The sequence below is a fragment of the Arthroderma uncinatum genome (genome assembly GCF_011692745.1).
Source record: "Arthroderma uncinatum strain CBS 119779 chromosome Unknown scaffold5, whole genome shotgun sequence".
Taxonomy (NCBI): domain Eukaryota; kingdom Fungi; phylum Ascomycota; class Eurotiomycetes; order Onygenales; family Arthrodermataceae; genus Arthroderma; species Arthroderma uncinatum.
Genome location: NW_022983867.1, coordinates 1 through 16232, shown reverse-complemented (window position 1 = coordinate 16232; position 16232 = coordinate 1). Strand labels below are relative to the sequence as shown.

The window sequence follows — 16232 nt, the reverse complement described above, 5'->3', positions numbered from 1 at the left end:
CAGCCCGTCCAATATCAGGTGCAGGCCATAGAACTCTCTCCCGCTTCCTGGGTTTTTCTGATGCAGCTCAGAAATGGCTTCCCCCACAAGAACTCAAAAGCGACTTCTAGTGGCTATAAACAAGTCATCCTGACGGGCCCATCTGCGGTGCGAACCGAGATGAGAATGCCTCCGGACATCGCAGGCCTGGTCGTCACAGAGCTGAGGTCTTGACAATGCAGAACAGCCAAACAAACGTCTCTACTAGACGACGAGAAAAGGAAACACGGTAGCTTTGGCAGCGCGATGGATGACCTAGGCGAACCCCCTCGCGATCTTGCTGCAGCGACACAGCTCCAAGTCAGCCACGGCGACCGATTACTGGCTGATCACCGGCATCGCGATCCTTGGTCAGGCCAAGTACTGCAACGTCCAGCTGGGGGGTCTTAGCTGCAGCTTCGTGTTACTTGAGGGCGTCTCCCATGGGACAGGAAAAGGAACGAAGAAGCTATCCCTGATTCCCATCGGGGTTGGATGATGGATGTCATCATCTCACGAATTTGTTTTCATAAACGCCATTGTTACATTGACGGGGGGGCTGATGGCGACGGCTGCGAGGTCTCGTACTTCGTATCAACGGGCGTGTGCGATGATGGTGGCGACTGTTGAAGAAGCAATATAATGGCACGGAGTACTGAAGTAGCAATGATCAAGGTTGTTCGCGGATCATCTTGCCTCCTTATTATAGCTTCCATGCCAATAACGGTGTGTGATTTAACCAGTTACATCACTGCCCTGTTATGGAGAATAGAATATAGGTGATATTACTGGTTGATGTTAATATAGAAGGAATTTTCTATCTGTTTATGTATCACGTGCTAAGTACAGGTTCATGATTGAACACAAAGTGAAGGTAAACGGCGATATCAAAGAAGATGTATAGAAGTTAAGAGGGAGCTGCTGGCTATGTATGATTAGCTCCAAAAGATTAGTTAACCCCACGATCCATATTTTGAAGCTGCTGTTTTTATTGTAAATCGACGGCGTTGAGCTATCCACCATCTCTATCTGCTCATGATCGATGAACCAACTGGGATAATCTGTCATATGATAGAAATTCACTATCAAATAAAGTTAGTCCAGGCCTAGCGATTATCGTATATGGCCATAGGTTAAATCTCTGCGAAATGCTGTTCGTATCTTCTCCTGCTTCGCCTTGTCGTGTCCGAGAATTAGTCAAGTTTATTCTCTGTTTATATTATAGTCAAGCGTGCTGCATTCGAACCGGACGGGGTTATCTTTTTGTTCTCAAATAGATCGCTTGTCCAATCATCTGGTTCGTCGTAGTACCGACCCATGAAGTAAAAACATGTATATAACCCAAGGATATTGTATCGATCGAGCAAAGAGGAGCGCAGAGTACGCCGTATGGTGAACATGGATGAAGTTGCCTGTTTGTTTATCGCTAGCTCGACCAGTTAAAACGGAAGTTCCGGCTTGGCTTATGTAACTAACTATTAGAGTTATTCTTTAGCGCGGGCGCTTAAAGTTCCTTCGTTCTCGTATAATCTCCATATCATCGTTCAAGGGGAAGGATAAAGGCCAAATCATTCAAGGAAAGGATAAACACAAGGTGAAGGAAATGTTATCTTTGATGATGGGCCTTTGACGATGATAAGATTTCGTACGAGAAGTCCCATCACACAGAAAGGGGATGGCAAGGATAAGCAATCAGAAGGATGATCCCTTCAGCGTTGAAGCATGTACTCCATTGTTCATGTTCCACTTTGATTCCTTATATATCAGTTATATACATCGACACTAGCACTTATACTTATATATATCTCATTCGCCAATTCTCGACAGACGATAAAGGTCTGCAGAAGTCTCTACCTAAGCCTTCAGGGCCCCGAGCGACTTATCAGCTAATCGGATAAAAGTTACACCTTCTCATAAGGGGAAGTCCAAGGGGTAAGGGAAAGTGTGAGGACAAGGTTAAGGGCTCTTAACTAGAGATGCATAAAGGGATATCTCCTCCGATTGCTTGAGCAAAATATGGGGTCCGACGGACCCTCTGGTTTGATAATTGATACTTGTATGGAGCACTCCATATGGATTAATCATGTATTGATCGCCCTCCAAGTCGCAGTTCGTCAAGGGCACACCCGATCGATCGAGTTCTGATTTACGAATGAGTGTCGTATCAGATCTCCAATGCCTCCTGTCCACTAGCCTGGCTCATCCATCAAGATCAACGAAGATTACGTAGATTTGGCTAGGTAATATTATCCAAGGACTTAACCGTACCGGGTGTGACGGCCAATCGAAAATGGAGCAGGATTAATTGAGATGTAGTCGGTCTGTCGGTATCAGATTGCCTCCAAGCCGTCGCCCCGTCGTCAAATTTAACAAGCAACGAATAGTTACCCCTCTGGTAGTGGCTTGAAGGCTTGCTGCCCTACGGCGTGGCTTTAGCCGGACACATGCAAACATGGATACCAACGCGCACTGTACGACGGCGCTGGTGGTGGCTGGCGATGACGACAGTGGCTGATTGGAACCACCTACTCAGCCTAGGATGTTCGTTCCGATGGGAGCAATCAGAAATTTTCGCAGAGAAACACAGCTCCAGGTCGGCAGTGACTGAGGAAACATAGATGTGACTAAACAATCCTCCCGATCAGGGGAAGCGGTACAGGTACAGATCAATGGATGGTCAATGTACCTAGACAATAGGAAAAATGCCGTATCAGAATTGCCGGGCCGCAAGATCGATCTCCCCTGGGTCAAGCTTCAATAGCACAGCGTGTCCGTGGAGCAAACATGTCATCGCTGTTATTTGTCAGTGTCGACACTCAGCCACGCCACGTTCATCCACCTGTTTGCCTCGCCATCGGCCGCCCTGCCGTGGCCACTCTGCCTAGAATGAGTTGGCTGAAGTAGAACTAGAACATTACTATTAGACATCACCGTTAAACGTTAGCCCCCACGTCTCAGCGACATCCCAACCGATAACTCAGGGCATAAGATGACCGACCGCCAGGGTAGATTTAGCGAGAGCATGAGAAACAAAAATAAACCCCTGAGAGAGGAGGGCGGCAACCTCCTTGGCAGGCTGTATGTTTCTCTCCCACAGACATTCAACGGTCCAGAAGTAGAAGGCAGAGGCAGCCAAACGGCCGAACTGACCGTCTACTTAACTTGTCCCTTCGTGCCGTCGAATAGCGCAAGCTGACACCGCGGCATGGGCCCTATAACTACCGTCCTCCGTATACAATGTCCCTCTCCGGTATGGATGGAGCCCGCTAGGCCCGTAAACCCATGGGCTCACACCCACCACTTCGCCCGTCGATCCGTCCCGCGGAGAAAAACGCGGTTGACTCTGATACCGCACCCTGGACGAGCAGGCCTGCGCATTGAATAAGGTGTTCTGTGCATATTAGTACCTGTGTCTATGCGCCCGGAACTCGCTACTCGCTGCTCACTGCCTGGCCCCTGGCAGTCAGAAGTCGCATTGACCGACCCAGCGACGATGCCAGGTAAATGAACATTCCGCCCCAGGGGCAACACACTCGCGAATCGGCGTTGAGCATGGCGATCGAGGGGCGTCATTGGCCATTAGCGCTGAAGGACAACGCAGGAACAGAACCATCTATCATCATCATCCATATCGTTATTGTACGGTCATATCGTCCATATCGTATGGAACATCCATCACCAGTCTGTATCATCCGCACCATCTGTATCGTGGCCATATCGTAGCGTAGGTCCCACGCAATATGGGATGTCGCGGTTTAATGAACTGTGTCAGATCGGCGGTTGGCTGTTTCAGTAGACCCAAATCGGGCTAGCGCGGGCGGGCGTTTTTCTACTTCCTTTTCCCTGTTCATCCTTCTTTATCTCTATCTCAGCCCCATCTCCAGCATCGTTTCTCTTCTTCTCTTCTTCTTGTCCCTCTCTTCTCGTTCGTCTCGTCCTTCTCTTATTTATCAGGCCGCGCTGCTTGTTGTCTCTCAGACAGATCACTCCTTCGTTCTCGGCGCGCAGCCTTGTCGTTCCTTATCCCACACTGCCCATCTGCCTTCTGATATTGACTATCAGAACCCCGTTTCGCTGGTCGCCTCTGCTCGCTCCAATACCAGAAAGATTCAAACATAGCGTCGAGCTGAAATACGTCTCGCAGGTGTCCAGATACGACTCTCAAAAAGTCACACGCTCCTTTGTTGACATAGAACATCTACATACTACATCTCGACTGGGTCGGGATCACGAACTCCCTCTGAACTAGAATTCAAGCTGAGATTTGTCTCTCACGATGCATACCGTTCAGTTGACCGCTTTGGCGGCTTCTGTCCTCTCCATGGCTGCGCCAGCTGCTGCTTTCTGGCGTATGCCTTGCCAGGGCCGTCTGGGACTGGCTAGGATGGATCCTATCGTCAACCCGGGCGAACTCTCCCCTCACGCCCACGCCATCCACGGCGGTAAAAGTATGTGCTGCTACTTATGTTGAGACGAACTGGGCTAATTCATATACTAGACTTTGATTTTACCGTTACTGGTGACCAGTTGGCCGCCTCCGACTGCACGTCTTGTGCCGTTATCGAGGACAAGTCCGCTTACTGGGTTCCTACCCTCTACTTCGTTCACGCCAACGGAACGGCTGAGCTCACCGAGCAACTCGGTGGCACTCTTGTGTATGCATTTGTTCATTCATTCGTCTACCCAGATCAAGTCCTAACTCGTTATTTAGCTACTATCTTCTGTATGGAGATAACCTCAAGGCCTTCCCACGCGGCTTCCGCATGATTGCAGGAGACACGGGCCTGCGTGACTTTCCCTTCGTCCAGCCAGACCCTCCAAAGGGTGCCTGGACCGAAAAGGAGCGCACTCAGTCCGCCCTTGGCCAAAAGTCCCTTGGCTTCAACTGTCTGAACTATGCCAACCCCCCAGAAGCCTCCATGTACAGGCACACCATGCCCGAGCGGTCCTTCATCGACAGCACTTGCGACAACGGTCTCCGTTTGGAGATTATGTTCCCATCCTGCTGGAACGGCAAGGATCTCGACTCCAAGGATCACAAGTCCCATGTCGCCTATCCCAGCGAGATCAACGGTGGAACTTGCCCCAAGGGCTTCGAAACTCGTCTCGCCACTCTTTTCTATGAGACTATCTGGGTCACCAAGCCTTTCGCCGGCATGGATGGCAAGTTCGTCCTTTCCAACGGTGATCCAACCGGCGCTGGCTACCACGCTGATTTCATCGACGGATGGGACGAGGGTGTGCTCCAGGATGCCATCAAGACCTGTACCGATGACTCCGGCCTGATCGAGAAGTGCAGTGCATTCACCATTCAGGACCAGGCTAAGCAGAATAAGTGCAAGATGGAGGTTCCAAAACTCATCCAAGACGAGGAGTACGAATTCTGCACCTCTGGTCTACCTGGAGGCACCAAGGTCTCCAACGGACCAGCCTACGTCAGCGGTGCTGCCCATGCTCCAGCCGTCAGCGTCCCATCCGTCTCTGTCCCCGGCGGACCAAAGCTTCACGTCCCAACTCCGGCTCTCCCAGCTCCCCCAGCTGCGCCTGCTCCCCCTGCTGCACCTGCTCCCCCTGCTGCACCTGCACCACCAGCTCCTCCAGCTCCTCCAGTTGTACCATCCCCTCCACCAGTCAAGGCGGGAACTACTGCCATGCCACCTGCTCCAAGCGCTCCCGCCGACCCCAACGGTCCATACACCACCACTACCTATACCGAAGGAGGCGTTGTGCACGAGGTCGCTATTATTCGCCAGACCGTCACGCACACCGTTGATGCTACAGCCGTTGTCCCAGGGCCTACCCACCAGGGAGCTAAGAGAGACTACAACTTCCTCCGCCACCACGGTGGACATGGCCACGGCCACGGCCATCGCCGTCGTCGCAACTTTTAAATTTCCTGTCAATAAGGTGATCACATAGGAATACATGCTTTGCTTACATTTTTCTTTTTCATTCGGCAAGAAAGCTGTATTCGAGAATTCAATTCTATCTATGTCACGTACTTCATGTACCTTCACCATTAACCCTTCTTCATTTGCCTAGGCATTTCCCCCTTGTTACCTTCTTATTCAGGTTGGAGTCAATTCCCATCAATACGGCTGAACCAATGCCTATTGTCCACCCAATCAGAACACTATTGTTTATTCAACTTCGAGTACATACTTATTCATTTCCCCCCTTTTTTCGTGTACATGGGCTTTGTCGTTTGTTTATTTTATTTTTCTTTTGTGTTATTTGATCGTTGTAGCTGGATGGCTGGAAAACAAAGGGCGCAATCTGTATGTGTATGAATTCTTTGTATGTGTTATGAATGAATATGGATATAGATATAGAGACCGTTCTTTATCTTGCGCCATTTTCGTTTTTAGTCAACGACATCACACAAAGAAATATATACTGTCCTATAGCCCATTCATCCATCCATCCATTCACCGTTCCACGCCGTACAGATCTATCAAATACACTTCCCCCCATCAACCACAAAATCCCCACCATTGATAAACCTGGCTTCATCCGAGCCAAGATATAAAACATATTTGCAATATCGTCTGCCTCCGCCAACCTCCCCAGCGGCACATTATCAATAAACTTCTGCCGATTCTCCGGCGTATCAGGTATGCCAGTGAACATCTCAAATAGGCCCGTTCCCGACAGTAGCGGACACACGTTATTCACTCGAACCTGATATTTGCCGTATTCAGATGCTAGGCCCTTGGTAGCGTTTGACACCGCACCCTTGGACGCATTGTACCATACTAGACCCGGACGTGGTCGCTGGGCGCCTGTCGAGGAGATGTTTATCATTGAACCACCATGGCCTTGTTTGATGAGAAGGGGGATGAAGGATTGAGAAGCGAGGAAGATGCTTTTCACGTTCACGTTAAAGACACGCTCGAATTCGGACAGGGTTACCTCGTCGGATGGCTGGATGATGTTAGTAGATAAATATATGCACGTCCATATATACTAGGAACTAGGGAGATCACAGCAAGGTATTGGAGTATTGACCAGCACTATAGATGGGACATATATACCTTGTTCTTATAAGTAGTTCCAGCATTATTCACCAGGATATCTACCTTCCCGTACTTTGAAGTCGCAAGGTCAAGGATAGCCTTCCAGTCCTCAGGGCTGGTGACATCCATCTTCTGAAACGAGATGCTCGATGGGTTGTTTGAGGCTACTTTCTCGCCGCCATCGACGTTGATGTCGCCTATTATGACCTTTGCGCCTTCTTGGGCATATCGGATGGCGATTGCAGCGCCGAAGCCTGAGCCCCCACCTACAGTGATATTTATTATCAGCAATCACTCGACATTGTAGATTATAGTGAAATACTTACCAGTAACGATGGCTTTTATCAGCTAATCGGACCCTCCATCCGCTTAGGTCTTGAATATCGCCAGCTGCGGGGAACAGAAGGTCGCCTCCGTGTGTAGACTGAGGGCTTCGTGACGAAGAAATCAAAGCCAGCATAATATGCTTGTAGGGCTAGATAATATCTCATTCCGGATATTATATTTCTTGGGTAACATCGGTGTACTCTGCACGTCAGACAAAGAAGGACGACGAATCATGTCTACCAGCCATATCCAATAGGATGGGCGACTCATCTCTCAGACCCTCCCTGCGCGAGCACAGTGAGGTCATGAATAGAACCGCATGCTTCCATAAACCCCCACGATCAGCAGGGTTTAAGCAGTGTGTTAAGCAGCTGGTGAATCAGGGGGCACTCGTCAGATGCGATCCGTTAGGTCGGTAAATTTCGCCTCAGTGATAAGAGTAACGCAGACCACTGTAGATCTAGCCAGCCGTCGTAGTGTCATGATCAAGAAACGAGGGCAATAAACCGTCGGAACGCCTCGTCGTCAGCTCCGCCAGAGGCGCGCATCGAGGGGCCATCATTATCGCAGGATTCCCTCCATTTGCGAACCTTTCCAAGACCGCGATTGAATCCTTTCTCCGCCGTCCAAGGTCCTCTGCTCCTCCCGCCCCCTCTTGCCGAATGCGAGCCCCTACCACGTCCGCGCCCGCGTCCCACGTCCACGTCCATGGCTGTCATAGCTCATCTCCACCCACTCTTCCTCCAGTGTCAAGCTGTAAATCTCCCGTAGCCTAGAACGGAACTTGGGAATCTACTCCACAGCTCGTGTAATCTTGGTGACTTGTCGAGGCCGGAGAAATCCTCCTTCGTATTTCGTTGTCCGGAAGCGGGAGCAGGTACAGATACAGCAGGGGCCTGCGCATTGCTGACCGAGGCCGCGTCGACCTCTGCAGCCGGAGGCTGACGGTCGTGTTCCGGTGATAAATTTTCACTGCCATTTAGCAACGCATCAGTCTTGGTTGCTGGCTCAGCTATAGTCGGTGAGCACGATGTTTTATGAGATTTCGAACATGCCAGCGAGCAGCTATGGTAAAGCAGGTTAGAATAGATCTTTTCTCCTCGAAACATGAAAGCTCATCTCTGTATATTGTGAGAGTACCTACCTCTGCACGCCACAAGCTGGACACCGATATTTCGCTTGCTCCTCGGAGCAGACCTGGCATAATACAGCCATCAGCTCTATAGTATGCAGCGAGAACGTCACCAAAGCCTTAAAGACCTCTGCTGGCGAGTAAATTAAACACAAGAGAAGTAACAAACCGGCGAGAGAAAGCTCAAGAGAAATGGCGAATGAAAATGGTTATTTATGACGCTGTTTTTAAAAGTGATGCCAAGATAGCATAACTTGCTAGTGCTGCTTTTATGTTCAAACTCCTATCTTCGCGAGTATCAGAAAAAGATCTCCAGCATCAACAGCTTCAAGTCAATCTCGCAACAAATATGGCGAACCTACAAGTACAGACTCGCTCGATATACCGGGCCATACTCCGCGAGCTACCCCCCCGACCACGCTTCTCGTCCTCCCCCCTCCAGACCAAGATCCGGCAACACCTCTCGACAGCACCTGCGGATAAAAATGCTGCACGCGCCCAACTCGAAGAAGCAGAGCAGTTCACGCAATATATCAAAGCACAGAGGCAGTATGCTACTCTGCTAGAACGATATAACCCCGGAGCCGACATGGATCAGGAAGAACGGGTCCGATTGAGCGCCAGGAGAGTTGGAATGAATCTACCTATCGAGCATAAGGACGAATCCTCATAGATGACGAGGCGTGGAGTCTGCGGGAGGGCTAGCCGGAAAACACACAAGTCAAGAGGCCAATTGGTTGTGAAATAATGATTTGCTTGGATCTTGGAAAGCTTTGTGGTCGGTCGTGGTATCCAAATTCTCTATATCAGCGTCCACTAATCTTATATCGCGTAGCTGAATGTTGAACATAGGGGATAAACATCATGAAGCGCCGTTTAACTTGCTTTTCTACATTGTATTTTAGATATATACGATTAATATACCCAATATACCCATACCATACTTCAACTTTGGCAACTCGGCTCAACGAGTTTACGCATGCCAGCTACGATTAAGCTTTGTTTGCCAGAGCAGTAGTTAAGCAGGAATAAAGACTGATCCGTGGGTTTGTTCTGCGTTGAGTTGGCTTTGACCTTAGTGTCGATATATACGTCGTGTGTACATCACAACAGCAAATTCGACTATCCATGAACCCCAATTTTAGCAGCCAAAAGCTTAACTATGCTGAGAGAAGAGATCGTTGGAAGAGAGAGCCCGCGAGATATACGGCTAATGTACATCTGATAGTGACGCCTTATTCATGGTTTGGATATCGTGACCAGGCTGCTACTAGCTATGAAGCAAAATAGTCCTTAACATAGAAAGCGAGGCAGTGTCCTCCGCTTCACCGGCATGTTCTATACCCTCTTCTGTGTAGGTGTTTGCACCCAATATTCAAACAATCTTACCATGGTCTTTTAACGCTGTTTGGTGTAAGGGACTCATCTGGCTCTGGCTTTATCTTCCCATCTTCAGGACCCATTTTAATGGCAACTTCCCAAGCACATTGATTTGGCTGGCTGCTATACGATCTGCCGAAGGGAAACGTGGCAAAAACTAGTAGCTAGCCTAGTCTCTCCACAGCATGCAAGCAAGGGTCCAGACGCCAGCTGGAAGGACAGTGGTTCCTGGGGAAAACGGGGCTTCACGTGGAAGAAGCAGTGGCGGTACTCCGTATATGTGAGTAACAACTCCCTGTGGTGGATGGGCGGAAGGACTCCGCGAAGCCGGATAGAACAATATGCACGTCACGGAAAGGAACATCCTCGCTGTCTATGCCGATCCATATGGGTCCCCGGTGGAAAAGGATCTGCCATCCAGACAGAGGATGGGCCCTAGGTCGGGTTCACCTTAAGCGAGAGATCATCAATGTCGCTAGGTAGACGAAGTAGGGTATTGCCAAGGTAGAGCTCTGATCTATTTGTTACTAACGTACAAGCAGTGCAACATGAGGAGACAACACATACCACCATGGATGATTACCCCTAAAGTTCAAGTGTGCAAGAGTGCAATAGCCTGAAAAAGCTGTGTAATACCCCGTAATAGCTCTGGAAATGCGAGGTCGGATGGAACTGAGTATTTCACTCTCATTGGAGTTGTACATAGTCGCGATTTTGACGGCAAATATCTACTAGATATCTTCTCCATAAGTGAAATGGTTGCCCAAATCTGAGTTTATGGGTGATGTAGACTCCAGCTCCTGTACTCCGTACCATGTCTCCCATTGAGAGGGTGTGGTAATCATCGGGACGTTCAATGATTGATAGCTTCAAGAGGTTGATAGGAGAATAAGCATGTATTCCATATTCTCCTCGGTCAGAGGAAAGGATAGCTCATAGTCTTAGCTTAGAACCATGTGCATGCAATGATTAATCCTTGAATTATGCTTGTGTATTGATGAAGCCACAATCTCCATACATACTCCCTCCACACATTTCCTCGACGTGAAGGTGAAGTCGGTGACCCCTTTCCTTTCCGCTTACACCGCGTGCTTACCTAAGTGCAAGTGTTTATTCTGTTTGCACTGCAGTTTCACGTGATACAATTTCGTCGCTTAGTCAGACTATTACACGAACCACTAACATCAGTATGAGAAACAGAAGGCTCTCGTTCAAAACTTTTTTGAATGTAAAACTAAGTTCCTATTATCTCTATTTGGGTAGGTTCTATAAATTATACAAAACGCTCGCGATCAAAGGTCAGATATCATATCTTGACACGTTAAGGCTTCCAGTTGGTCCTTTTAGCGACAAACTTCGCTACATAAACCAGGCCAAGCAGCACAGGAACTTCGATCAACGGACCAACTGTTGACGCGAGAGCTTGGCTACTGTCTGCTCCATAAGTCGCAATTGCAACCGCAATAGCAAGTTCAAAGTTATTACTCGCCGCGGTAAAACTTTGCGTGGTTGATAATCTGTATCCGAAGCCCAGCCGATAAGTGATGTATAGTGTGGAAAAGAACACTATGATGAAATATACCAGCAGAGGCGCGGCAACACGGACGACGGACACGATTTGATGGACAACCTGCTTCCCCTGCGAAGCAAAGAGGGCCAGGATGATGAATAAGAGCCCGATCAAGGACCATGGACTCAGCCATTTGACGAACACGTTGTCGTACCAGGCAGGACCAGTAATCTTCCGCAGCGTAAACCGGGTGACTATTGCAGCACCAAGAGGTATTCCGAGGAATACAGCAACACTCTTTGCAACGACGGGATAAGACAGGGGAATCGTGCTTTCCGAATGGCTGATTATTTTGATAAATAATAGCGCCAGGGGGGCAAAAAGCACCATCTGCAATAAGGAGTTGACGGCGACCAGGATTGCACAATATTCATTGTCCCCTCCAGCAAGGCCTGTCCAGATAAGGACCTAAAGAGAAACCATTAGTCAACGATTATTGCTACACGAAAACAAGGAGAATACAGTCATAGACATACCATCGCAATACACCTAGCTAGGCCGACCAGGATTAGTCCCTCTCTGAGTTCGGGCTCATCCGGTAAAAATGCCCATGCGAGTGCCAACTTCAAATGATCTTCGTTAGCAAATGATTTGACAGATTAAATCAATTCAGGATGTTCTTACCATAAGAAGAGGAGCAATAATCCAGTTGATAAATATACTGAAGCCCATCTGGATCCATATCTCACGGGTTTGAACACCTGGTGCAAAGTCTCATAGCGGACTTTGCAAAGGATTGGATACATCATGACAAGCAGTCCAATTGCTAAGGTCGGATACCCATTAGCACTGACCGTGTCTTAAGCAGAGAAGTGCTTTTGAGAGATAATAAACCGAGCCCAGGTAGGGTATGTTTATACGATGAACTTACCTATGGCAGTGAGACGCCCACGAGAGCCCCCTTTTGCAAGGCTGGCCCTACATTATCAACAAAGTTCCCCAGAATAATCCCAATTGCCATCGCTAGAAAGATCCATAGCGCCAGAAATCGGTCAAGGACACCGAGGCCCTTGAATATAGAGGTGGGTCCCTCTCGCTCAGCTGCTGGAGTGTCATGCGGTAGCTTCTCAACATCTTGCATTTGGTCCGGAGTACCCCTCTGGTTTTCCGCCTCCGCCTCCATCTTAGAGGGAATTCGGCCGTATCTGGTCCTGTCGCTGAAGGTGCCATCACCATGAAGAAAGTGATTCGTATTAGGATACTTTCTCTATCAGTATCAAGCTCTGGTTATTGAATGTCCTCTCCGATGACAGAATCGAAACCGTTCGGCTTTGCGTCATGCTTTTATCTTCCCCAAGATTTTTTTCATCCACCGATGCCAAGCATATGGAGATGTCACCAGGATCCTCTGATTGGTCGAACTTTCAAGATTTAGACTATCCACGTGATATAACCTTCCGTTATTTTTAGAGCTTGGACGAAAAGTTACTCTCAACCTTGCAACGACGGCGGAAGCGAGGGCGATTTACTTGAACAGGGAAACACCACATAATGGCTGGATAAAATAGTTTTAATAATCTATCCAATGACGAATATGGCTATTATATCCTTGCACAACCGCCCGAAGTTCAACGCATTATTATCGAATACACAAATCCCAAGAAATCCAAGCCAAAGCAAACTAACCATCAGGGATCGGATTAGCGTCTTTTTAATACCCGTATCTCTAGGAGGTCATCCCTACCAGAATTTCGAAGCATCAAGGGTCCCCACGTTGAAGAATATTCAAAGAATTCACCACCACATATTGCAAAGAAGGTATAAGTCGAAAAGAAGGCCCGAAATCCATAGCTTCTCCGATGAAGCCATTGAGTATATCGCATACAATATCACTATATCTTTAGTTTTGTTTTCTGTCAGCCAGAACTCATCTTTATTTGCGAGCTTGTGTGTGCTGAAATGCGGGGGATAAACTCACTGTTGCTATACCCGATTGTGGAAAAGGACATCCTCAAGTCAACCCCATTCACAATAAACTTGCAGAGGCTTAGAAAATTACTCACAGTCTAGGTTTTTGAAACGCCAGATGTCAGCCACGTTGATACTCGTTCCCCTGTGGGGGCGTTGGGTGGGGATACTTACAGCTGGATCAAGACCTTAAGTCCCTGAGTGCCGAGTGCATCCTTTGGTAGAAGCTGACCCGCCTTCAATAGTAGGTCGTGTTAGTCGAAGTTATGCATGAAAGAGCATCTTAATGCTCTACTCTTTCAATGGGAGCGCACTTACAACGCCAGCCACGGTACCCTAATATGTAGGGATCCCATATCAACAAAGTCCTCAATCATCTAGAGGATCTTGCCGCCATCTTTTCCGAGCAGCGGTGATGAGAGACTTACGGGTAGCTTTGCAACGGTCTAGATGGTTAAAAACATAGGGTTAGTAAGTAAACTTGACTCTCGTCTGTAGCCACCTCAATATACTGGGGCCGTTTGTCCATTGGTAAAAGCACTTACTCCAAGAGACCCCAACCCTAGATTCAAATTGTTAGCCAGGATAAATTCACGATAGTATGTAAATGGAGAAAACGTACAGGGAGGTCTCGCTTCTCCTCGGTGATAGGAGCAGCCATAGCCAAGGCACTGGCGAAGAAAATAAGGACGGCTTGGAATTTCATTTTGAAATGGGTTCTAGGTCTGTTAGTCAATGCACTTTGATTTAGATTTAGGATAGCGATTTTCAATCTCACTTTAAGATAAAATGAAGGGTTGGAGTTTTAAAGAATGAATGGACTTGATGGTAGTGAAGAAAAGACTGTAAAGATGAATGAGTGTGTAGTTTCGAGGGCTAGAGAGCAGAGCCAAACGGCTATTTAAGCTAAATCGTTTGATTGAGCTGGTGATATTACCCCTGGATCCGTGTCGTGCAAAGATGTGCTCGACTAGATATGCCGTACAACTATGAACCGTGCTCTCTTCAAGTAATCTGACCGATTACATGACTATTTTGGAGCCCTCACGCGCAGTGTCCATTAATTTGGGGTTCCAAACACTACTCTAAACGGATCTGCTGTTTTCTGTGAGACGTCTCACTAGGCCATTTGAAATGTGTAACGGCGGCATGGCTTTAAAAAACAGGGTTATGCGGGTATCTGCATCGGTTTCCTCCTATTTACGGCATCGTTAAAGTCCATTCGTTGAACGGTAAAGGGGCGAACACGCTGTACACGGGACCAACGGGTAAAGCGTGCCTGAGAACATGATCCGGGAGTTATATCGCGCTATAACCGTCAATAACGATTTGAGTCTATGCACATGGACTCCATTCATTGGGTAAATCTCATATTCGGTGTAATTAGGTGACGTAGCTCATCGCCCACCTCTGCTGTTCTCCTAGTGAAAGAGTAAATACCCATTGCCTAGCTAGCGTCGATATTGCCTGGGGTGTCCATACACTAGACGGGATGGAATACCTCATAAAGCAATTTGTTGTCTGGGGTTGTACAACACAACCAACGCAGCTGTTATGCACATGCTTAGCGGTTTCCTTGATTTTTGCAGGCACAACGCGTTTTTCCCTGTCGAGACCTCATGGAAATACCATATCTGACGCTTAATGAGTTGTCCCTGGGCTAAAAAGGCCAGTGGCCCCTCTGTTTCCTCATCACCACCATGACATCCACCGGGATGGACACGTACGATATGCCGTCCAAGGCCCAGGTGCATTAGGGCATACATTAGATGAAGGACCAGGCAGTGCGCATTCATCAGTTGGGGCTCGTTTCTCATGGCTCGAGAAATATGATGTGTCACCCGGAATCTTCCATACTTGATCAGGATTTCCACATTTAATGAGGTCAGAAAACATTCAACGAGGTCAAATCTTGACTTGCTACATCTTGTGTTATGGCCGTAGGTGTATGAAAATGAGCGACAGGGATGTGGAGGGAATGTTTCATAGTGGTGCCGATATGCATCCTGAACTCCGTAGCTGGAAAGCGCTGTGAGGTACGGATGCTGCTTTGGTTCCACGAAGCATCCGCTATTCCGTACAACAATGGCAGAGATAGGAAACTAGAATAGATGAAGTACTCTTGTTCATATCGTGTGAAATGATATATATTTACTCTGTATCCGCCGCACAGCCAGATCGTGTTACGTAATACAAAGTCCCATTCGTCGACAAGGCCTTCTTATTTGGGTAAAGCGCGCCATGGCCTGAACTACATCTTTAAAACATCCAAGGATCAAAGAAGAAACATTGTACAGATCCAACGTCACCGTCGAGGGGTAACCTCGTTGATATGCCTGTCAACCAAGTGGATCTATTAGACCGTGCTCATTTGCATGCTTGATTAGGAAGTGACTATATGGTCTTGTCCGTCATTATATTATTAAAAAAAATTCGTTTATAGAAGCAGCCTCATGCCAAACGCCTGATACCCATAACCCCATTATTTCGCCTTTGTCTTGAAACCCAACTCAGACGCCGTTTATGCAGAATGAAAACTGACTTCGGATCCATCTCGATCCCTGGAAATCCTGCGAACGTGGACGGTATAGGTGGCAGGGCCCTATTTCGCGGCTCTCTCTATGCCCTCTCTGTCCTCTCCCCCGGCCTCTTCCACATCCCCCTCTCTTCCCTCTCCTCTCTCCCTATCTCGCTCTTGTAGGTACCAAGGTCGGTGAAGTCGAAGTCACCATTCATAGTTATTGTAGTGGCCTGACTGATTTCTTTCGGCTTCTGAGGCTTGGCTTACCGCGGTTTGAGCGGCGGAAGCCATAACGTCGTGCCATTGAGGTTGAGAATGCATAAGAGCGCCGCTCGCGCTGGTTGCCGAAGATTGTTGGGA

General features: G+C 48.1%; 3 protein-coding genes across 3 annotated transcripts; 1 reads left to right on the top strand and 2 right to left on the bottom strand.

The window, feature by feature from the left end:
- Positions 1-4294: 4294 nt before the first annotated feature.
- GIQ15_06379 (uncharacterized protein) lies at positions 4295-5909 on the top strand (the record flags this gene model as incomplete). Its single annotated transcript, XM_033553796.1, has 3 exons — positions 4295-4466; positions 4517-4673; positions 4730-5909. The coding sequence occupies 3 exons, from the start codon at positions 4295-4297 to the stop codon at positions 5907-5909; spliced, it is 1509 nt and encodes a 502-aa protein (XP_033403311.1).
- Positions 5910-6472: 563 nt separating this feature from the next.
- On the bottom strand, positions 6473-7399 carry GIQ15_06378 (2,5-dichloro-2,5-cyclohexadiene-1,4-diol dehydrogenase; the record flags this gene model as incomplete). Its single annotated transcript, XM_033553795.1, has 4 exons — positions 6473-6521; positions 6581-6942; positions 7053-7300; positions 7393-7399. 4 exons carry the CDS (start codon positions 7397-7399, stop codon positions 6473-6475), a joined length of 666 nt encoding a protein of 221 aa, XP_033403310.1.
- Positions 7400-11194: 3795 nt separating this feature from the next.
- On the bottom strand, positions 11195-12566 carry GIQ15_06377 (putative Arsenite efflux transporter (ArsB); the record flags this gene model as incomplete). The annotated part of the gene is made up of 3 exons (XM_033553794.1): positions 11195-11851; positions 11920-12006; positions 12366-12566. 3 exons carry the CDS (start codon positions 12564-12566, stop codon positions 11195-11197), a joined length of 945 nt encoding a protein of 314 aa, XP_033403309.1.
- Between the last annotated feature and the right edge of the window lie 3666 nt (positions 12567-16232).